At 42.4% G+C, this 24,157-nt stretch overlaps 4 protein-coding genes across 4 annotated transcripts; 2 read left to right on the forward strand and 2 right to left on the reverse strand.

The window, feature by feature from the left end:
- Nucleotides 1–65: 65 nt before the first annotated feature.
- LOC135501464 (U6 snRNA-associated Sm-like protein LSm2) lies at nucleotides 66–1,655 on the reverse strand. The gene is made up of 4 exons (XM_064793594.1): nucleotides 1,622–1,655; nucleotides 1,448–1,515; nucleotides 935–1,025; nucleotides 66–675 (listed from the first exon to the last, which is right to left on the reverse strand). The coding sequence occupies exons 1-4, from the start codon at nucleotides 1,622–1,624 to the stop codon at nucleotides 547–549; spliced, it is 291 nt and encodes a 96-aa protein (XP_064649664.1). The 5' UTR covers nucleotides 1,625–1,655; the 3' UTR covers nucleotides 66–546.
- Nucleotides 1,656–1,807: 152 nt separating this feature from the next.
- On the forward strand, nucleotides 1,808–4,538 carry LOC135501456 (proteasome subunit beta type-1-B-like). Its single transcript, XM_064793583.1, has 5 exons — nucleotides 1,808–1,989; nucleotides 2,581–2,688; nucleotides 2,946–3,157; nucleotides 3,717–3,823; nucleotides 4,021–4,538. The coding sequence occupies exons 1-5, from the start codon at nucleotides 1,889–1,891 to the stop codon at nucleotides 4,204–4,206; spliced, it is 714 nt and encodes a 237-aa protein (XP_064649653.1). The 5' UTR covers nucleotides 1,808–1,888; the 3' UTR covers nucleotides 4,207–4,538.
- Nucleotides 4,539–5,895: 1,357 nt separating this feature from the next.
- Nucleotides 5,896–11,598, forward strand: LOC135501004 (uncharacterized). Its single transcript, XM_064792723.1, has one exon. It carries the CDS (start codon nucleotides 5,896–5,898, stop codon nucleotides 11,596–11,598), a length of 5,703 nt encoding a protein of 1,900 aa, XP_064648793.1.
- Nucleotides 11,599–13,978: 2,380 nt separating this feature from the next.
- On the reverse strand, nucleotides 13,979–17,990 carry LOC135501503 (endothelial differentiation-related factor 1 homolog). Its single transcript, XM_064793650.1, has 5 exons — nucleotides 17,824–17,990; nucleotides 17,099–17,150; nucleotides 16,575–16,735; nucleotides 16,283–16,376; nucleotides 13,979–16,081 (listed from the first exon to the last, which is right to left on the reverse strand). The coding sequence occupies exons 1-5, from the start codon at nucleotides 17,899–17,901 to the stop codon at nucleotides 16,020–16,022; spliced, it is 447 nt and encodes a 148-aa protein (XP_064649720.1). The 5' UTR covers nucleotides 17,902–17,990; the 3' UTR covers nucleotides 13,979–16,019.
- Nucleotides 17,991–24,157: the final 6,167 nt, after the last annotated feature.

A 24,157-nucleotide genomic window follows, 5' to 3' on the forward strand; every position in this document is an offset into this window, starting at 1 on the left:
GTAGAGTGTTGAAATCCCACCGCTATAACTAATTGAATTAAAAGATCACAAGTTTTTCTACAAATCTTACATTTTATTGATATTAATATCATATACCAAATCTGAACACATCATTTTTGTTCCAACTCTCTCATGTTTTTTAGCTAAAACATGGGACCATGATAAATGTGCCCCTCAGAAAATCAGAGTAACACACCTCTCACAGGAAGGGTAAAACTTTGACCCCCAGAAACCCGACTGCCAGGATTTATTGATGGATACAACCACCTCTTGCTTGTGAAACTGTGAATTTCTGTTTGCTGTCAACTTATCAAATTTCCAGCTTACAAGATGGACATTCAAAAAGCAGAAACTGTGTATCCTTTTCATGAATCCAACAATACAAAACACTTAAGTTTGAAAATAAACTGTTCTTATTTTTTTGGTCCAAACTGTCCCAACCTGTCTCAGATAGCACATTACATGTACTTTGACTTTCCATAACAACTTTTAAAGTCTTTAACTGCAGCACGCACAGCAAAAGTCCTAAAAATGTCCATTCAGTTGTTATCTAGACTTGCTCTGTGCCGCCTCTTTTCTAGCTGCATCCTGCAGTAATCCTGTGTCACATTCATCAGCCGGTAGCTGGACGTACCTCACAACAGAACCACGGATGAAGCAGTTCTTTACAGAGAGCTGAAATAAAATGAAAAAGACAGATGATGTACTGTGCTGCCATCTACTAGAAGAAAGTGATATTTTCAATTGGGATTTACTCATTTCAGAAGCAAGTTAGCATGACTAGCAGTAGCTTTTTAAAAACTACTTGAAGGACTGGTTTTTGTAAAGACTACATTTAAACTATGCCGAAGCAAAAGAACTAAATTTTGTAAAGACTACATTCAACCCATGTTGCAGCAAGACACAGCCGAGGACTTTGATTCTCTTTACCTACCATATGAGGACATTTCTCCTGATCTGTCACGCTGATGTCAGTCAATTTTATATTAAGATACTGATCCACAGAATGCAGTGTGCCACAGATACTGAAAATAAGATTTGTCACCATTGTTAGAATGTGTTCGTGTTATTGGGCAGTAGATACGTAGGGCTCCACTCAAGACGGTTGACCATGTGAAAAAATTCATTCCTTTGATATTTATTAAGTCAGCAACAACCAGTTTGCCTACATGTTTATTACGTTTAATGTCATGGACTCTCCAACCATCAGACCATTGAATGTCGATGAAGGTGGCGGGGGGGGGTCAATGGTAAATTTTACTTTGCTTAGGAAGTGGGAAGAATCTCACCCGAAATATTTTGAGCTAAATAATGGTGAAAACATGTCACTTATTCAAATATAGTGAGTTGATAAGAAGCAACAATATATACGCAAATAACCTAAATAGCATGATGGCATGTTTGGGGACATGGCGAAAATTTGGTTTTACCTTCAACATGCACTCACCTCAAGTCGTTTTTCAGTTCAACAACAACATCCTTTCCCACCAAGGACTTGAAAAATGAGTAGAACAACTGTAAGAGAATCAGAAAAAGAATATATTAAGAGATTGTACTACACAGATCTATCAAAATTGTGCTTTTATCGGAGAAAATTCTGAAAATATTTGCCGGCACCCACCATCTTGATTTTGTGATTCGCGGCACGACGAGATTGGTGAGAAATTACTGAAACTGCCGAAATCTTATTTTGTTGTTTTGAAGAGTATAATATATTCCTATTATATTTCAAAATAAATCAAGTGGAGGACTTTTAGAATATTTCATATAAATTTTTCATCAATCTCGCTCAGAAGTGAGCGCGAGATTTCGGTTACTGGAGGCTGCCATTACCAAATTTTTACAAAACCTTTTCGAATAAACTCTCTTTTTCTCAAAAAGTAAAGATATGTCTCTCTTAGGAGTCATGGACCCAATTAGCGGATCGATCGAAGATTACAAAAACGTGCCGAAGCAAGCATATTTCAGTCCATACGCCATGAACGGAGGGTTAGTTTTCGAAAAAATCAAAAAATATTTCATATCACAAAATGACACAGCAAGTTGCTGTACATTTATACTATGCAATGTACATGAAGAAGCCATAGCCTTGTGTGAAATGAAGCTATATATCTGTTTACAGAACTTCTAGATAACAGTTTAGAAGTGTCACCAGTTGTACTAAAAAGCTTGTTTATTACATGATTACGACACTTGTCTAAAGTCTTAACCACTTGCCCAGTGCAGTGGACATTTTTGACGACGTTTTTTCGTTGAGTACTTTACCCTACAATGTCATTCAAGGCAATGTCGACTTGCAATGCGTCATGCATGGTAGTATGTATCGTCATAACGAGTAAATGTTGTCGGTACAGGTAAATTTCGTACGTTTTAATTTTTTTATTTTAATGACCAGCAAAATTTTCAAAAGTAAAATTATTTTGGGTGCATTTGTTTTGTTTGGGCCTTTGTTCATCTTTGTCAAAAAGGTCCATTCTTACTATTGATGATGCTGGATATGTTTACCTTGGATCATTCAAACCTTGACTGACAAGAATTATTCTCTCATTGAAGTTTTGATCAAGTTAGTTTTCTTTTCAGAACTGTGGTTGCTATCGCTGGTGATGACTTCTCAGTAATTGCATCTGACACGAGGCTGAGTGAAGGCTTCTCCATCCATTCCAGAGAGACTCCAAAAGGTTATGAATTGTAAGTTGGTCAGTTAGTGTCCCTCAGCAAAATTGTTTTCCAAATGTTACCCTTACCTGTACTGCAGGATAATACCTCTTTTGTTGGGGCATTCTAACCTTAGAGGGTCTTTTTGCATGGATAATCAGTGCTGTTCCTAGGACACAGAGCATATATCAGGTCAGGGCACATCTTTACCAACAAACTTTATATAAAACACAAACTTATGCAAAATCTAATATGTGCAAGGATAGTAATTGTAACCTTTCCTATTTCAGAACCAACACCACAGTGCTGGGAAGCTGTGGTTTCCACGGAGACGTACTAACACTCACAAGGATCATCGAAGCCAGGTTAAAGATGTACGAACATGAACACCATCGCAAGATGTCCACTGTTGCCATTGCAGCCATGTTGTCCACAATGTTGTACTACAAGCGATTCTTTCCGTATTATACCTATAACATTGTAGCTGGTCTTGATGATGAAGGTGAGCGAATCAACATGGGAAGAAAACTCTTGTAATGAAAACATAGGATTGCTCTTGCCAGCTTCCAACTGTGGCTGTTTCCTGTAGCGGTGATTCTTAATAACTATACTTACTTTCAAAGTTTCATTCACAAGATAAATTTGAAAATGCTTCTTTAATCTGAGCTTCATTTTCTGATGCATGAGGCACTTAAGAGTAAGTAGAACAGAGCCACACTGCTTTTCATTTCTGTTGTCACAGCGAGCTTTTAAAACGACCCAGAAACTTCTGAGCGGATATCAGGTTATATATGACTTCTATGGGCCCATTTACGTTTGGCTGGCCATTCCCACCAAAAAAACCTGCTCTGGTCCATGGAGGCCACTATCTACATCACATGAAGTCACAAAATTGTATGTTACGTCATATCGACCTCTATTGCGCCGAGGTGCATAAATTTGATATTGAAGTTAATGTGCCTTGTGTTTAGGTTCATGAATCGGGCGACATGTTACAGGTTTACTGTTCATCCTGATTAGACACATAGCAATACCTAAATGCTGTCATGCTTTCTTTTCAGGAAAAGGTTGTGTGTTCAGTTTTGACCCGGTTGGTTCTTACGAAAGGGAATTTTATAGGGCTGGTGGATCTGCCTCCTCTATGTTACAACCTCTCTTAGATAACCAGGTATGTTGCTAGATATCTATAATCCGTCCCCAAATACTTTTTTTTTCTAATTCAAGACCTCTTACCTTGAGATAATCATAATGGTGTCAAGAGAGCTCAGTTTGATTGGTGTTAAAATTATACTAGAGCCCCAACTATATGTCTCCATATCTTATCATTGTTTGAATGTCTGATAAAACTCTGAACATTTCTTTCAGATTGGATACAAGAATCAAACTGGTGTTGAAAAGGTTCCACTGACCAAGGAAAAAGCTGCAAGTGTGATCAAAGATGGATTCATATCGGCTGCAGAGAGAGATATCTATACTGGTGATGGTGTTGTCATTCACACTATCACTAAAGAAGGCGTAACGACCGAATCATTCCCATTGAGGAGAGATTAACCTGACAATGTTTTGTGAACTTGAAAGATATTGGATTCAACATACAAAGGATATTGAGATGGCCATTGAGGCAACATTTCATAGTGGGTCGATTTTCCTCCTGATATCTGACATTTGTCAGAGGAATAGATAGGTGGTACTGTTGGAGGTTATCTCATCCTGTTCATGTGCTTGAATGAAAATGTGCTGAAAACTCCTCAGAGTGACACTGACTGGATTTCTGTGTTGGTAAATCAGTGGGGGGAGATTGGTCTTAAGTCAGGTACATGTACCACTGATGTGCATGGTCTTCTGTAAATATGTGTGTAAAGAAATAAACAACTTTCTTTGTATATACATGTTTTGTAAATCATTCCTCATCTGGTTTGTTCAATTGAGAGAAAACTCTGCTCCTTCTTAAATGTATTCTACACTGTGACATGTTGAAGTTTTCCTTGTTGCCTACAATGTGTGTCATCAAATGAACTATAAAGTGTCCTAAACCGAAGGCCTGATGTGGAGACATTGTCACAACCTAGCTCTCTCCCAGAAGCTAAACCGAAGGCCTGATGTGGAGACATTGTCACAACCTAGCTCTCTCCCACAAGTTGGACATAAATATAATGTCACAATTTTCCTTACAATACAGGATGTCTCGGAAAATAAAATGAGCGCCAAGGTTTACGTTTTGCACAAGACAATAGTAGAAGTAAAACTGGATACCGTCACTGTAGTTTACAACAATGTCCATCGGTCCCTATTGTTGGGCTGTTGTGTTGCTCCACCGACGCGCGTTTCTGCCCCTCTAGGCTTCGTCAGGGTGGCTGGGGTTGACTTGCATCTGTCTTGTTCGAAGTTCACAGTTTGAATGACATCATGACTCAGGGGTGGTTTCTCAATGACGTTGTGACGTTATAGACTTTGTTGCGACTCTGTTGTTGAAACATTCTGTTGTAGTCATGAAGCAGGTGGGCTGTGCAAATGGCACATGTTGAGAAGTACAGGATCAACCGATGATACACATGGACCAGACAATAAAATCAGAATAGTAGAAGTAAAACTGGATACCGTCACTGTAGTTTACAACAATGTCCATCGGTCCCTATTGTTGGGCTGTTGTGTTGCTCCACCGACGCGCGTTTCTGCCCCTCTAGGCTTCATCAGGGTGGCTGGGGTTGACTTGCATCTGTCTTGTTCGAAGTTCACAGTTTGAATGACATCATGACTCGGGTGGTTTTGCAAATTGCAAGACTGTGTCCAAGTTGTGTGTGAGAGCCAGGTTGTGTCATCTCCTTGCCTGCAAAACGTAAACTTTGGTGTGAGAGCTAGGTTGTGACAATGTCTCCACATCACGCCCTTGGTTAAGGACGCTTTATAGTTCGTTTGATGATACACATTGTGTTGGAGATTGACCTCTTAGTTTAATCTTAGGCCTAATGCTGTGTCGCCATCTGTGATTGTAGTTTGTAACCAAACCCCCTTTTTGTCTTTCCCGCCACTAAACTTGTTGGAGCTCTCCTATTGTTTTTACATTTTAAAGGTGCTAATAAAAGAGTTAGATTTGTAAAATAGAAACACGAGGGTTTCTTTCCGTTATTTAGCCGGCAAGTTTCGCCAATTTCGGGCTGGTTCCGTGGTCCCCGAAATTGTGGTGCCGTAAACCCGGGAGAGTAAGAACTTAAGAAGGTTTTGAACACTTGTTTGGCGAAAATGCCGGAGAACGAGGCCGGAGTTCCTGAAGGACGTGATGCGGTCCGAAAATCACGCTCAGCGGCGAAAGGCTGGGTGACGCGTGCATCCAATGCACTGAAGCGTGCATGTAAGGATGCACGTCAACCGTTTGGGAAGGATGCCGTAAGTAAAGTGGCAATAGAAAGCTGTATCAATGACTTCGATCGATATTTGGTGTCATTTGAGAAGGCCCAATCGGAAGTTGAAATGACAATCGAAGATGAGCTTGCACAAGAGCAAGACATTGATCAGGCCTTTGCTTTCATATCTGAGGCAAAGCAGTCTAGGCACGAGGCACAGATTATGTTGGAAGAGATTGTGACCCGTATGTCAAAGGGTCCAAAATCGAAAGACAGTAATGACGATTTCGATGACGGGGCAAGTTGTGCCTCGAACAGCTCCATGGCGTCGATGGGAAGGGTACGCCTTCCCAAGTTGGAACTGCCAACCTTTTCAGGGGTGATAACGGAATGGCAGTCATTCTGGGACCAATTCACCGCACTTGTCGATGAAAACGAGAGTATACCGGAGATAAGCAAGTTCTCGTACCTCTCTTCGCTGCTCGAAGGTGAGGCTAAGTGTGTGATAAAGGGTCTCCCAGTGACGGAGGAGAACTATCACATCGCAAGCAAGTTGCTAACGGATCGGTATGGAAGACGTGAAAGGATTATTTTCACACATGTTCAGGCCTTGTTAAATGCGTCTATGCCTGGACACGGACAGGGTGGAAAGATGGTTGGAAATCGAGTTTCAGCACTTTGGCGGTTGCAGGACGAACTATTGCTACACATTCGCAGCCTCCAAGCCCTCGGTATAGAGGGATCGGAATATGGTTTCCTACTGACCCCCCTGATTCTGTCACGCTTGCCTAATGACATACGTATGGAGTGGGCACGGGAGAGTGACGGAAGGGAAGCGGATTTGGAGTTCCTACTAGACTTCATGAAGAGGGAGATAAATCGACGAGAGAGATCGGAAACCTTTAAGGTTTTGACCAAGACTGACAATGTTGGTACCCAGGGACATGGGATTGATGCAACAGCTGACATGGCTGAGGACAAGCAACGTGTGGCGACTGCATCCGCCTTGCAGTCACCTAGTGTAGCCTCACATTCTGGTGGTAATTCATGTGGTGTATGTGGGAAAACCCACCAGACTGAGAAATGCTGGGGATTGTTAAACCTCCCAGTTTCAGAGAGACATTCGAAGGTGCAGTCATGTAAGTTGTGTTTCAGGTGCTTGGGTAAGTCACACTTTGCCAAGGGTTGTATTGCACAATGTTCAAAGTGTAAGGGTCGACACCATGCCATTTTGTGCAATGGTGGTGGTGGTAGTGGTAAAGTGAACAAGGCTAGGCAAAGTGGTTCACCCTCTGTTAGCAAAACCCAGAGTGGTGATAGTAAGGGGACAGGTAAATCTAGTAGTAGTGATACTGGGGTCAAGACACCTGAGAAGTCTAAGGGTCAGGATACTGGTACGATGAAAGCTAATATGCATTCTATTTCAGCAGGTAGCAGTGTTAATTCAGGTAGTAGGGTGAACACTGTGCTACAGACAGCCAAGGTAAAGATAGTGGGCAGGCAGGGCTGCACTGAGGCAACATTGATGTTTGACAGTGGGTCAGACAGGTCATACATCACCTCATCAATGGTAAAGAGAGTGAAACCGGAGTGGGTTGGCACAGAACCCATTTCTTATGCAGCCTTTGGGTGCAACACTCCTAGTGTGGAACGCCAGTGTAATATATACAATGTGCATTTGAGTGGCAGCCACACAGGTTCAGGTGAGAACATTTCTCTAAATGTCGCCGAGGTACCAGTCATTTGTAACCCATTGGTGAGGCCCTTGGTCCCGTGCGAACTGCTGAACATTCTCGGCTCTGACATCCAGTTGGCTGACTCAGTCTCAGAGAACAGAGAGATTACAGTGGATATCCTCGTCGGTTTAGATCTTTATTGGAAACTCATGAAGCCACAGAGGTTCAGACAGGTTGGTGGGCTGGTTGCTCAGGAGTCGTGTTTTGGATGGGTCTTATCAGGTTCGTGGTCAGATTCAGGTGGTGGAGTTCAGTCTGTTCAATCAGGTGCTTGTTCAGTCTCCCCTCAGTTGATGTGCTTGGGGAATGTCGGTGACTCTGATCTGCGTAGATTCTGGGACTTGGAGTCCGTTGGGATCTCTCTCACTGAACAGGAAACTTTGAACCCCAAAATTGATCCTGTTTTGAAGCATTTTTCAGAGAACGTCCAGAAGAATGGGAGCCGATACCAGGTGGCGCTGCCTTGGAAATCGGAAACAGCCAAGGGCAGACTGCTGAACAACGAGGCAATGGCTTGGAAAAGGTTGAAGCAGCTGAACCGGCGATTTGATGGAGACCCTGAGCTGAAGCAAAGGTATGACCAAGTATTCCGTGAGTATGAATCTAGTGGTTTCATAGTGGAGGTGCTGGCTCATGAGATGGAAAATCCCAACCCCACATTCTATCTGCCTCATCGGCCAGTCGTCCGTGAAGACAGCCTGACTACCAAGGTTAGGCCGGTGTTTGATGCCTCGGCATCAGGTTATAATGGGGTGTCCTTGAACGACTGTTTGGAGACTGGACCCTCATTGCTTGCTAGTCTGGTAGATATCCTGATTCGCTTCCGGCGATGGCCTGTAGCGATCACAGCAGATGTGACGAAAGCTTTCCTACAGATAGGAGTCCGACCCGAAGATCAAGATGTACATCGTTTCCTATGGGATGATGGTGGTAGGGTACGAGTCATGAAGTTTGTCAGGGTCCCCTTTGGGAACAAAGCAAGCCCATTCCTCCTGAATGCGACGATAAGACATCACTTGGATAGTTATCCCCCCTCTGAAGTTGTACAGGAGTTGAAGGATAATATTTACATGGATGATTTCCTTTCAGGTTGCGATGAGGCTACCAGAGGGTGTGAGGTATTCGATGAGGCACAAGAGGTGATGGGTGAAGCAGAGTTGACCTTTGCTAAGTGCACGTCCAACAACAAGGTGTTGGTGGACAAGTTTCGGAGCGACTTTGGTTCAAAGCATGTGGACAGTGAGTCTGTAAAGGTACTGGGTATGAGTTGGCTTTCCCGTGAGGATTGCTTTGTGTTTGAGGGCATTCCCCTTCCTCCCTCCGCAGAACTCAGTTGTACAAAGCGTGTTGTGTTGAGTTTCACTGCTCGACTCTTCGACCCCCTGGGGCTTCTTAGCCCTTTCATCATGATGGCAAAGATTCTTTTCCAAGAAATCTGGCGCCTTGGGTTGGGTTGGGATGAAGAGTTGCCCCCTGAGTTGAAGCTGCGTTTCATCTCATGGTTGGATGGCATTAGTGTCATCAAACAGTGGAAAATTCCCAGATGTTACACATCAGGTGGGCCTTGGAAGGGCATTGTGGGTCTGGAGCTGCATGCATTTGGAGATTCTTCGACCCTTGGATATGGAGCTTGTGTGTACCTTAGGATTCCCAAGTCTGATGGTACTTATGAAGTATCGCTGGTGTTTGCCAGGGCCAGGGTTGCCCCTGTCAAGCCTGTGTCCTTGCCCCGATTGGAACTCATAGCCAGCCTGTTGTGTGCTCGAATTCTTGTGTTCACTCGCTCAGCCCTGAAGTTGCCAGAAGATACGACGTATCACTGTTATTCAGATTCTCAGGTTGCTCTAGCTTGGATCAAGGGAGACCCCTGTCGATGGAAAAGTTTTGTAGCGAACAGGGTTGGTGAGATTCAACAGCTCACCTCGCCCTCTCACTGGTCACATTGTCCAGGTCCTGAAAACCCATCAGACCTGGTTACGCGAGGGTTATCAGCCAAGAAATTGATCACTTCTGAGTCGTGGTTGCATGGTCCTGTGTGGTTGGCGTCGTCTTCAGACTCGGTTGACTTGATTGAGGAAGATTCGGAATTGGAGAATTGTGATGAATCGGTCTCAAGTCTTCTAGTGCCTGTTGGTGGTGAAGTTGTGAAACAGGAACCGGCAATCTCTCAGTTGTTTGACTTGAACAACTTGAAGTCCTATCCAAGGACAATTCGGCTTGTGGCTTTAGTGATGAGGTTCTGTCACAACCTACGGTCTGCTGCTTGTGATAGAAGGCTAGGACAGCTGTCTCAGGATGAGAGGTCGAAGGCCCAGGTTCAGTTGTTCAGGTTGATGCAGGATGCTTCTTATCACCGTGAGATAGAAGCTCTGAGAAAGGGTAAACCCCTCCCAAGGGATTCTGCTCACAAGGAGTTGGACCCCTTCTTGGATAAGACTGGATTGTTGAGAATGAAGGGACGTCTCCAGTTTTCTGAGCTCAGTTATGATAGTAAACACCCAATCATTCTGCCCAAGGGACGAGTGTCCTACTTGCTGGTCAGATTTCAGCATTTCCTCATGAAACATGCTGGAGTCACCACTCTACTGACTGCCTTGAGGTCCAACTACTGGATAGTAGGCCTGAGACAGTTGGCCAAACATGTCTGTAAGGAATGTGTTCCATGCAGAATAGTTGAGGCGAGGGCATGTAATCAAGTCATGGCCCCCCTCCCCGGATTTCGAGTAAAGGATGCTCCTTGCTTCGCGGTCACTGGCCTTGACCATGGTGGCCCATTGTTTTGTATAGATTTTCCCAAGAAGAAATTCTATATCCTGTTGTTCACTTGCGCGGTGGTCCGGGCTGTCCACCTTGAGCTCACAGACTCATTGAACCTAACTGATTGTATCCTGGCGATTCGGAGGTTTGCTGCTCGGAGGGGTCTCCCCTCTGAGTTCCATTCTGATAATGCAGCCACGTTCACTGGGGCAGATACTTTGTTGCAGCAGTATTTTGGTCCCCATAGTCCAAAGTGGAATTTCATCGCCCCAAGGTCCCCATGGTGGGGAGGGTTCTGGGAGCGGCTTGTGGGTTCAGTGAAGCGGTCTCTGAGGAAATCGCTGGGTAAGAAATCACTGACTCGATCAGAGCTTGAGACTACGTTGCATGAGGTAGAGGCAAATGTCAACTCGCGACCTTTGACCTTCGTTGGTGACAGTTTGGATTCCCCAAACTCCTTGACACCTTCACACTTCCTCATTGGTAGGCCCGCTGGATTTCAAGTTGAGATTGCGAAGGATTCTCTCAATAATCCTGAGGTTGTGCTCGCGAAGGATTTGGGTGCTCGAGAAGCAGTCCGTCAAGCTAGGCTGGATGATTTCTGGAAGGTGTGGAGCGATGACTATTTGAGAAACCTTCCCCCTGTGTCTAAGAAATTTCAGGCTTCTTGCAATGTGAAGGTTGGATCAGTAGTGTTGATCAGAGAGGATCATGTCCCTCGGATGTCTTGGCCCCTAGCTGTGGTCACTGAGACCTTTCCTGGTAGGGATGGCATTGTGAGAAGTGTTCGCCTGAAGACTGCCACTGGGTTTCTCACTAGATCTGTTCAGAGATTACATGACCTTGAAATCAGTGCACCCCTGCCTAACCAAGATTCTGATGCTTCTGAAACCAATAATGTTGATTTGAATGAATCCTTCAGTCAGGACCTTGTCGCTGACTTGAGAGGAAATCTTGATACTGATGTTGACACTGAGGCAGTCTCTGTCGTTGAGACAAGCACAGAGACCCCCTCTAGGCCTAGTTGTGAATCTGATGATAGCGTTGCTGTAGCGAAGACTACTAGAACTGGCCGGGTCGTTAGACCACGGGATAGATTGGATCTGTGAAGATATGGTATAGTGTAACTATCTGTCTTGAGGTGCGTTGAGTTTCTAAAGGTGACTTTCTGTAAATTCCGTACTCTTGCTGTTGAACTTGAATTTGTCTGCATTGGTTATCTGTCTGATACACTTTCTTCTACCAGTAATTGTAGGATTTTAGTAGGATGTGCTGAATTTGCCACAATATTGGGTATAGGTACAATCAGAGACAGTTTCTATTGGTGAATGTGAAGAATATTTGTGTATTCCATGATAACTGCATGATTATTAGTATGTTTCGCCTGTATGTGTTACATGTACAACACAGAATCAGTGATATTGAGGTGTAATTTTGTATTGTGTACAGTGTTTTACTCAGAAGCGCCATTTGAGCAAGATTTCTTCTGATTGTGATTTGAAATGTTTGATACTGTAAGGTAAACCGTGTACCAGTTGTGCACCCAATTTGGATGTTCCTAGATTTGTATTTGCTGAGGAAATTAGAATGTGACATACATGTAGAGACGTGTTTGATAAGGGACACTGTGTGTAACATTTGTAAGTACCCGGATATTTGTGAGTGTATCTGCTTCTAGGTAATTTGTCTGACTGGGAGAAGTTGTATGCTCATTGGGAGTAGAAGAGTGTGTTAGCTGCTAAAGTCTCTTTACCCCTACATTGTGTTCAAGGGCAGCTGGTAAGATTTGTGCTAAATTAAGGTTGCCATGTTTGAGTATTGTCAATATTTGCTAAGTGGACAGACATGACCTGTTGGAGTTTACAGTAATTTGTATGCAGAGATGAATGTTTAGGTAAACTAGGGTTAATTTCTGAATTGGATGTGTGTCTAAGTTGACTACTAATTAGCAACAGTAAGCCTGTGACTATTGGGTTGTAGTATGTTTCATACTTGTGTAATTTGAGTTGTAGGATTTGTTGACTGTTGGTTGTAATCATACCACTTTTACATGTATGTATGGTAAAGTTAAAATCTTTAGTGTTTATGATTTCTTGTTTTAAGCACCGCTGGTATTTTGGATTTCTCTCAGATAGCTATGTATAATAGAGAAGCAACTTTGTTCCTTACTGTGAAGCTGGTTAAAACTAGACCCCTTTGAACCTTTTCTTTCAGTCTAATAATAGTAGCTCTGGGTGTAGACTTTAATGTAGGCATGATTTATTGATTAGTCTTGAGCTGTTGGTTTTTGGTGCCTTAGTGCGTTTGTCTAATTCTGACGTTGGTTATTTGTTGCTCTTGAGTAATGCTTACATTGAACTCTCACTTGGAAAGTATGATTTTCATGTATAGTATAATATTTTCCCTCTAGGTTAAATTGGAGTGATATTGGATCCCTCCAAGGTGGGGAGAATGTTGGAGATTGACCTCTTAGTTTAATCTTAGGCCTAATGCTGTGTCGCCATCTGTGATTGTAGTTTGTAACCAAACCCCCTTTTTGTCTTTCCCGCCACTAAACTTGTTGGAGCTCTCCTATTGTTTTTACATTTTAAAGGTGCTAATAAAAGAGTTAGATTTGTAAAATAGAAACACGAGGGTTTCTTTCCGTTATTTAGCCGGCAAGTTTCGCCAATTTCGGGCTGGTTCCGTGGTCCCCGAAACATTGTATACAACATGTCTGACAGGATGAATAGAGGTTGTGACAACGTCTCCGCATTGGTTTGCAAGGCCTGATAGATTCTTGTCTGAGAAACTATGTGGATGGCAAGGGAGATTGTAACAGTGTGTGCTGGTGCAAGATAGGTTGTGACGATGTCTCTTCATCTGGCCCTTGGTTTGCAAGACCGTTTTCTGAGACATACTGCTGTATGAAAGCGATGGGTTGTGACAATGTCTCCATGTTGGATCATTTCTTGGGACATCCTACATATAGCAAGGCAGAGTGTGTGGCAGTCAGTCTGAGGTGGATGGTCTTGCCACCATCAGGATCAGGCATTAGCAAAGTGGATGGTGGTCTTTGGCCAATGATATAGAAAATAAAGGTAATTTGAACCCCCCCCCTTCCATTTTTCTGCCAAGGAATTGTTTGGGTTTTGTGCGGGTCTTTGTTGATGCGTTCCCATCTCCAATACTGAACAGTGGAGATCACACACAAGAGATGTGACACTGTCTGGTGTGAGCTGGGAGGCAAGAAGTAAAGTATTTTGGTCACAACTGGGGTCATTTTTGGATTCCCTGGGCCAATTAATTCAGGAACAGGCTGTGAAGGTAACATTTTCACAGCCCACGAAGCACACTTGAGGAATGTTTAGATGACAGGAAAAGAAGATGTTAAGAACACCCCTGGCAAGCATCTACATTGATAAAGCAGATCTGAAATGGGCCATTCATTATGTCAGAACATGTTGATATCTAAATGAAACTTCAATAAATAGAAGAAGACACAACAACCTTTCTCCAATAAAAACATAATCCCACCTTTATTTATATAAATGATAACAAATTGTTTCAGCGACCGAAATACAGCCAGCAAATTCAAGTGTCCAAATCATCTCCTGCATAGCATGTACATGAATCGTTTATGGCATTGTTGAACTACAGAATGTCCCAAAAAATAGTTTTTTTCTGTGGCCTCATGTCCAGAAGCTAATAAATACTGATGACACACAGTCCGCATAACGCAATTAGCCAACTGGGTACAAGGTCACATCAGTATTTGGGATAGGACCACAAGTTTTACATGACACAAAGAGGCAGTTCACAAGACAGGTGAGAAGTCTGTTTATGGAAAATAATATTAAAATAATGAAAGTCAACATTCTTTCCATAAAATAGATTTTTAAAGTCAAATGCTGAAATTACAAGTGACCTTAAGTGGAAAAAGAATCATAGACAACTGATTATCTAACCTTCTTGACAGGTTGTTTGAATAGAAAGTATCCAAATAAATCAAACTCTGTTGACGAATTCTTTCCATAACTTGAAATTTTAAAGCCAAAAGCCGAAAACGCAAGCAACCTCAACTATCCATTCAGAAAGCTCATCAAAACTCGATTATTAAGCTTCTCCTCCAGTACTTATCTTGATATTTTACTATCAGATTGTTTTTTATCAAGAAATAACTAACATATTTTAGAGTGGTGAATATAGCATTTTGAGATTTAACTGAATGAAGCACTTCATATCATCAAATATAGATTAGATTAATCCATTCTTGATGTGTCATCTCAACATGACTTACAGGTTATGTCATACTTTTCTATGATATGTACATGTAGTCAGGGCCTGGTAGTTCAAAACAAAACTTGATTTGAACAAAAAGGCCCAGGTCTCCATGGTGATGTTTAAACCTAGATAATTAAGTAACATAGCATTAGAAATAAATTGATTTTTTAATTGAATTGAAATTGAATATCAAACATACCTGACCATTATATCCCAACGAAGAAAATGCCAACTCCCATCCCAATGCAAATGATACCTTTTCCACGATGCAAATAAAAGGGATAAGAAATGCCCAACCCTAAAGCCACAAAGACCGATGTTTCATATTTAGAATGGAAGGCAGCCAATGGTATAGCTATATTCTCCTCATCTAAAAGCAGAATGAGCTAATTAAGAAAGCAACATTATTGATACAATACACGTTTCTTAATCTGATGAATTTCCCATGAATTGTGATGGTGATTGATACAAAGAACGTCACTTGACAACACGTTTCAAGCATGAATACACACTGCAACCTCAGAGAGAAATTACACAGGATTGATAAATCACATATGGTGTGGAGAAATTTGTAGAAGCACAGGCAATGCTTAAGAGCCAAATACAAGCTCTGAGAACTCTTTAGTTTAAGGAATTGATTTTGGTCCTTGGTTGTTTAATCAAGACTGCTGGGGCAGACTGAGGGTTTGAAGGTTGATGTAAAAGGCTGTTTAAATTAAGCTTTCAAGCATTTGGAACCCTGGACAATTTCACAAACGAAAACAGACCCAGTAGGAGAAATACACCAAAATTACTACAAATTTCCATGAGTGTCTTATTTTCCAATAGTGAACTTTTAGTATAGCAGAAACTCTCAGTTCATGGCATTTGGACTCTTGGTGAAAGGAAGGAAACACATTTTAACCTGGCAGAGAGAATGGAGTACTTGGAAGTTCATTCCCGGTGTTAGGGTCTTACAAAGACATGTCACATACATATTCAATCTTTCATCTATAGAAATCACAAAAACTGATGGCATCACGCCAGTATTTCCTCTTTCGCGTTCCCGTTGTTAGTACAGAAATGTAATAATCATCTTGCAGAAAATGACGGAGCTGAGCATGCCAACACTTTTCCAATTGAAATTGTCCTGGTTCCATTGCTATCTGAGAACATAATGTCCAAAACAGAACGATGCAGTCATTATTAGAAGTCTCTGTTTTACAATATCACGAACGAGATGTGTAGTTTCTCCAAGTACAGAAGCGATATCTTCTTCAACCTCATTTCATTTCTTTTGGCTCTTTGAGCCGAGCGGTTCCCCAATCGACTTTCCGCGAAGCTTAATGCCTGGAAATGAAATAAATAACAGTATCAATGTGATGCTTTTTATGTTCTAGTGGCTCTAGTCTCCTATTAGCGAGCATGAGGTTTCTGGTTTGGTCCAATCCACATTGATGTCAGGAGTCTGAGGAGATTGTAGTCTCTATTGTTGTTCATATGTTACTATAAACCACCAATTTTTCAATGTCGTATCAGCAGGATACTTACCCAAATGGCGTTCCAACTTGCTCAAGATCTGCTGATTAGGAATGGCTCTGCCCGCCTCATAGTCATTGATGACTTGAGGTTTCTCATTCACTTTCTGCAAGCAATACGAATTCAATAGTTAAATTATGATCTATCGTGATATCAAGGATAAGTTATCAATTCTTGATTGATGCATAAAAATGTTTTCAACTTATCATCACGAAAATGTCAACTACAAAGTTGACAAAATTTGCACAGACCTGTTCTGGAAAGCAGACTCTTTTCTCAATTTTCCTATTCTTGTGATACTTACTGTTGCCAAGTCTTTTTGGGTAAGTTTGAGTACGCCGCGCTGCTGCTGAATGGCTCTCCCCACAGAGAGAGGGACAGTTTCATGGTGGAGTTCTTCTGTCTCTCCATCAAGTCGAGCCGTGTCTTTATTGGAGCTGTGCTGCTTGTTAGTTGCTGCTGAAACTGCAAGAAAAAGAAAATAAACAGGAGTTAGTGAAATGTATTTTTGATGAGCACATGTTAATTTACTTTTGGCTCCAACTTACATGCAAACATTAAAATTTCTTCCCTCCACTACTCATTTGCAATCCGACTTCAGCTGTTTCTCTATCAATAGAACAAGAACTTGGTTATACTGGACTCTCTCATACACCGGTTGCTGGCATATACCAGACTAGTCTTCAGTCAGTGTTTCTCTGGGGGAGGGACGGGGACATGCCCCCCCCAAGACTCAAGGGGTTTTGCCCCCTCTTGATACTAAGTAATGAACTACTGGAACCTCAGCTTACTCTATTGCAAACTTTAACTGATTTATTAGGAACTTACACTTCTTTGTTGTCTCAACACTTCCTCCCTGCCTCAATGCAGAATTGACAACCTAAAAAAAGGAAATAGGGAACTCCGTGGCAAATTGGTAAAGTGTCGTGCTAATTAAAACGTGATTAAGCAAGACACCAGCAAGTGAGAAACATAAGTAGCTTGCAGTGGAATGTACCTCCATCTGAAGAAGATGGATTCACTTTGCCAATTGGCACCTAACCGAATAGAATGTCATTGTCTGGCTCACCCAGGCCAGGTAGGTTGTCACAATTTGTTTGATCAATCAGCTCTTCAGCTTAGACCTCTACTATGGCGGCCACTCTCAATCGCATGGACTGGAGGAGGCAATACCGGAAAAGGAGTTTATGACATCCATATATAAACAATATACCCATCAGCACTGTACTGAGCTAAAATTTACAATCCCCGATCGGAAATGACGTCGTAGTTTGACCCCATTCAACTACAAATCCATTGAACAGTCAGTGGCGCTTCTCTAGTTAACCGATGACCTGTTTTTTGGGCTGTGAACGGGGATTGTAAACTCATTCCCTATGCTGTTATAATGTCGTGACGAATGCACCATTTATTTAGAGGAACTATGATGAAAGTTTATGTAGTACGTACTTCATGTAGCCTACATACAACATCATGTATGTATACGGTAACATACGCATGCATGGACAAAATAAACATGCGGTGAAAAACAACAAATAACGGCCGATTTATACCTTTTGTGAACGCAGGTGACTAGCTTTTTGAGCTGGTTTTCTGAGATAAGTAACTTGATCCCAATCCTGTTCAGCCATTTTAAATATTTATTGGGTAGATTTGATAGAAAACGATGTTTTTGACGTGAAATTGTGAACTTGCGGATAGTGACGCAATTTTGGTTTTTGATAAACCTTTGTGAACTAATTCCACATTGGCCGTATAGTAGTTGTGGTTGTCGGTAAACACCAATAAATTTCGTCCGTGGAGGCCGTCACAAACTGTCTTCGGCGTGGCGAGAAGGATGTAGAGGGGGCCGCTCGGTTTTAAAATTCTTCCAGGAGTCAAATTCCTTCTTGGGGTGGGAAGAGGGCTTTCAGACCCTCCACCTCCAGGGCAGGGATCCAGGGTTTTCCCTCAAACAGTGAGCCCGGGAATCCGTTAGTCACTCACTGTGAGTACAAGATTGATGTGGTCGTCGTCTGCTATTTGTGCTAATACAGACGACTCACGAGCAGGAAGACGTTTTTTTATGCTTCGCGGTCGTGAGCTGAAATAAGAGGAATCGAATATGAGAAAATTATGAAGTTTTGTATTTTTTGGGAATTTTCCCCCCAAACGTTTTGGGTGTGGCCACAGCATGAGATTTGACCAGCCATAACTCTCAGCTGGACAGGCGGAGCAGCATAAGCTATCAATTCATCTGAGCGCACCCAACGTACGCGAAAACGGACCACTTTCAATCGCTCGGTGCGCAAACTTGAACTTGAATTTAAAAAAAATTGCCATGTGTGAATACCACTGGCTATAAATTTCAATAATCATGTTACGTCACGTAGACTCGTTTAAAAATACCACAAAAGCCAAGTTTCCGCGAAGTTATGTCACTTGTTGTCCGACTCCTGTTCATCCGACCGTGACCTCAGTATTTGACCAATCAGCTTTATATCGTGAGCATTTTCGTGTATGGGTCAATGAATTTGATTGAAAATCACAATTTGAATAGATGAGTGGTTTGGTAACCTCTCTGACGTAACGTACTCAATACGGGCCTTGAATTTGGCTGTGCTCCTGGTATGACAGACCGGTTTTGGGAACACGAGCGTTCAGTTGTGTCGACGCCAAGTCGAAGCACTGGTTCAACATTGGTGAGTTTAGCCTGATTTCTCCACAACTTTTTCTCCCAAATTTTGCGACTATTGTCTGATACAATATATAATCTTATCTTATCTTTTCATTTTCATTTCTTGCAGACGCCAGACACGTTGTCCTGTCTTGCACACCCACTGCTGACCAACCGGTTTATCACAAAATACGACGTGAACACCACCATGGTGAGTTATTTTTCTCTCTATCGAAACTTCCTTGATCGCACATACATGTATTCTTTTGAAACTTCTCATCTCTGCAGCAGTGGCGGATCCAGAAATTTGGGAAAGAAGCGGGGGGGGGGTGCTGCCCCACCAATGAGAACTCATGATAGAGCCGAAGGTGCAATCCTGAAAATGAGGGGGAGGGTTCTTGAGAGGTGCCCTAAAATGTCAAAGAGGGATGACTCATGCGGGACCCCTAAATCCGCCACTGCTGTTCTGAATATTTCCACACTCGGCTCAGCTCACCTTTGAAAGGAGGAAACTGTTAGCCCATTCCCTATATATGGTAGTATATCGTTCTGGCAGCAAGAAAATGAGACGATCGGTCATGTCTGCCATGTTTTATGACGTCACACGCCACGTTCTTGGCGCAATGGGTCACGTGCTCATAACACATTCTATCTCTGAACCAATCAGCCCTTGATACTGTGACATGTGATATGTATGATGAGGACCTTGACCAGATCAGAAAGATAAGGCATACAATCTAAGTAGTTCAGAGACATTTACATGAAGACATGGCAGAAATTACCAATCGTCTCGGTGATCACTAAATTCTTAAGGCTAGAGGGAGGTAATTATAATATGAGAATTCCGGTAATGACGTCATCGGGTCGGGGGTGGAGATCATATTATAATTACCTCCCTCTCGCCTTTAGGATTTAGTGATCACCAATCGTCTCTTTTCACCTCTTCTGCCAACTGTGCGACGATCGAGGATCAATCGGAGATCAGCATCCCAGAGCTTTGATAAACCCTGCCAGTTGTTCCCAGGCTTGTGTTATGAAATGACCATGGTTCAGTGATAGGCCTACCCCCTCTTGTATTCAGTGGTATTAAATGGACAACTGTGGCATGAGATATGGTGGTTTTTCCTACAAAAATGGCTTCCAGTAGAACCGTGACTTCTCAGTCCAAACAGGAAAATTGAAATACATCATTGAACTGCAATAAACAGTGCACAAAAACTGGGTGCCTGCCTGAATTTCACAGGTCATGTCCAAAACTGCCTCGCACATTGGCGAAAATCGTTATTTGAGGTAAGTGGCGGCGCATGGTGACAAGCAGAGGTATTATACTCCTGGCCAGGGAAATCCCATGCCCAGGTTGTCCCTTTAAAGCTGACATGCATGCATAAAAACCCTAACGGCCAAATTAGAAAAGACGGAAAGGATGAAGTGGCGAGGGTTCCGAGTTCGAACCCGCTCGAGGAATTTTTTTTTTCTCTGTGACCTGTCTCGTCAATGAAATTGTGTTTGTGCAGTCAAGTGAGACCTGTCGCTGGGTGACTATCATGTTTCAAGTGCAGTCTGTCGTTTGGTGGTCGGGCGTTTGTGTTTTCTATCTTAGTCGTTTGGGTTTTTATGCATGCATGTCAGCTTTAAGTATGTTTTCGCGTGGTCACGAAGATGATAAATGTGAATAATGACACGAATGCATTGGCCCTGCGGTCACGTGGTGGCTTTCAAAGATATCCTTGTGCCGTCGGTATAGGAAGCTGCTGAAAGCCGCAGCAACCAGCAGCCAACAAAAGACTTAGGCAACTTAAAACCTCTTTCGGGAGCAGTAATAATCTCGTCACCATTGAGTTTTACCTATAGCTCCTATACAAGTATAAAGATGGTGTGCGAAGATAAATTTCGGCCATTTTGTTACCATATTAATATCTGACTGTATGCGCCTGCTTAATCGCCCGCCCGCGAATTTTTTTCCTGAACCTTTCGGGCAGTACAGTGTACATTTGTACACAGGTTCTCAGCCAATCAAAATCCGATAAGTCTGTGTCGTCATCGGGGCGTCACCATGAAACTTAGAAGTAAGCTTGTATAGTTTTGTGCTTGTTAATCAAATTTGAAGCATACAGTATCAAAATATACTGGAGGAAGACCATACACACGAGGCAGTATCGAAAGACAAGTCTCATTGCAGAGAAACATATTCCTACTGGAGGAAGACCATTCACATGAGACAAGTCTCATTGTATATGCATGCTCAATATGATATCTGAAGGACTATCCCTTGGATCTTGGAGATGGGCTATTGTTATTGTCCTTTCTGTAGGTATGTTGCAGGCAGCAGAAATAACTAAAATATCTAAAATCCAAATAACAAGGGAAAAGAAACGCGTTATAAAAATAAAATATAAAGAGTAAAAAAGAAAAAGAAAAAGAAAAATGTTGTCCACAACCGGACTCGAACTCACGACCTTTGGATCGAACATCGTATTCTGCCCCTTCTGACGAGCGCTCTACCAACTCATGAACTGCTCTAAAGTTTCTAAGACTTCTGACGTCATGTATTTGTCGAAATCTGATTGGCTGAAAGTCCCTGTACAAATGTACACTATAGTGCCCAAAAGGTTCAGGAAAAAAAATTCGCTACCCGCCCTTTTCAGATAGACAGTTAGCCCATCTATCACTTCGATCTATCTACCGTAGCGGTCATGGCCAACTCTTTTTTCTTTCAGAAGCCCTGACGTCCTTTGAACTTTCAAGAAATGGTTGGGTCAAGGGACTGGTATTGGATCTGATATATTATCATTGTTGTCACACCTTTTCGCTAAATATGAGGTCTTGAAAATGCTTGGTATTGCTCCTTGTGAGGTGTTACCCAACCTTAATGACGCCTGTCTGTATAAGTGGTACATACTTGACACCTATGGCGAAGGATGAGCCAGTTATTTTCGAGTTTGTACTTTGGGTGCATCTCGTTCCTCGGGTTGCATTGCGCCCGCGACCCCATAGGAGTTCCTGGTCTTGTCTCTTCGCCCCCAACCCCGATAAACTCTATGTACCGTTAACGAATGCTCATCAGGTCGACAGTTATTTGACGACGTAAATCCATCCATATTAACTGGCGCTGCGGCTGCGCTCAATAGACTCCGTTGGGGAGTCTGAGCCTGATAGGGTGTACCAGTCCAGCCGGTTATGTACGGTTGGTATGCTCTATGATATGGATCTCCAGCCACCTGTCAGCTAGGGGCAGACCCCAGTGTCTCAACCCTGGGTCTCAGAGGCGGTAACTTCTAGTCAGGCAGCGCGCTATGTCTGGTTAGGCGACATGGGTTACCAGGAGCATCCACAGCCAAAATGGTTTGCACATGGAGGTCATCGCGACCGACTTGTGAGGGGGAAGAAGTGATGTCCATGGCGGTTTCAAATTGATCTGACGACCCCCGCGTCTTCTGGACACGGAGGGGTTCATGTGGCCAAATCCTGTCAGCTAAATCCTATCGTTAGCATCGTTCGCGGTACATGGAAACCAAGGGCATGGAACCCTTTTTTGTCTTGGTGTAATTTCTCTGAGGATTTCAATGATGATATATATATTTAGATCCACAGGTATAGTCGGTACATGTGGCGACTCGCCACATGAACATTTTAAAAGTTTTTTTCGAGCATTGTAAAAAGTTATGAGAATAAATTTCCTCTTTGGACGTGTTTTTTTTTACCAGAATGACAATCAAAAAGTTTGTCACTGGAGAGTTTCCCCATCCCCCACCCCAGCCCTAGAATAATATACAGACTAAATAGTATATTTGGACTGTACTGGTAATATAGGTCAGTCACGAAAAATAAAATATATATTGGACTGTACTGGTAATATAGGTCAGTCACGAAGAATAGACTATATATTGGACTGTACTGGTAATATAGGTCAGTCACGAAAAATGAAATATATATTGGACTGTACTGGTAATATAGGTCAGTCACGAAGAATAGAATGATATTGGACTGTACTGGTAATAGAGGTCAGTCAAAAAAAATATATATATTGGACTGTACTGGTAATATAGGTCAGTCACGAAAATATCTGAAAGTCTGTGCCCCATTGTTGACGAATATAATATCGTGAGGACTTTATCAATAGTCACGGTCCCTGGCCCCTCCCACATAAAAATCATTAGCAAGGTCACTGCAGGCAATAGCTTCAGCATTGTTATTGTATAAACATGTCTTAAACATTATAAACGGCCCTATTTGTGGGGTTACATTGGGTTCTTGCTGGGGTAATGATGTCCATGTCCGATTCTGCGTTTTGTGGACTTGTAAATCAGTCCAGCAGTGACATTGCGTTTTGTGGACATGTAAGTCTGTCCCGCAGTACCAAGTTTCACCCCAGCAATTACCAATAAGACCTGCACGTGACCTTAAAGTAAATAGCTATGCAAGTGTGGTCGAGACAAAACGCGATGTATGCATTGCAAGAAGGAAATCTGCGAAGAGTAGCTGGAACTGTCTGTCCAGCTCTCGTTTATGAAACAATGGGCGATTTGAAAGACGTCTCCTGAACAGATTGCCCATTGTTCACTGAAGCAGCATTCGAATTGTCTCCAATTTTTTCAGGTGGATTGCTCCATCTCGTGTGATTTCGCTGTCCCGTCCCAAGAATCGAGCCAACGCGACCGAGGCACTTCTGAGAGATAAATATTCAGGATGCTAGATTTGTGGAACACAATTGAGGTAAGTGAGATAAGCTGGCTACAGTTGATGAAATGAGGCTTTAGGTCCGTCATCATGTGACTGATATTGGGACAAACCCGAGGCAGGTTGACCACCATTGCCTCACAATTTAATTTAGTTTATTCATCTTATTAGTGCCAATGAGGCTGTCACAGACATATTACTGATATGCTATAATAGAAGATTTTAAAAAAAAACGTCATGAAAAATGATTTCTTAAATTGTATATTTCAATGTTTCTTGGTATCTAAATCTTCCCTTTCTATTCCAGTATTCCAAGCCAGTAGTCCAGAGCCATGATCAGGGAACAGCAGTTCCCAACGGAATTGACCCTTTTCTTGGTGTAATTCATGCTGTTGGCTCAGAATGGGTTGACACTCACCTGTTTTCGACCCTGAAAATTAAACATCGAACATTGTTACCATGCAAAATATGTGCTTATTCCTGAAATCAATAGCACTTCATGTATGTACTCGCTGATCCAGAATATTGCTATTTCTTGTTCCGTTTTCAATTTG

This window comes from Lineus longissimus, chromosome 17 (genome assembly GCF_910592395.1).
Source record: "Lineus longissimus chromosome 17, tnLinLong1.2, whole genome shotgun sequence".
In the NCBI taxonomy this organism is placed as follows: domain Eukaryota; kingdom Metazoa; phylum Nemertea; class Pilidiophora; order Heteronemertea; family Lineidae; genus Lineus; species Lineus longissimus.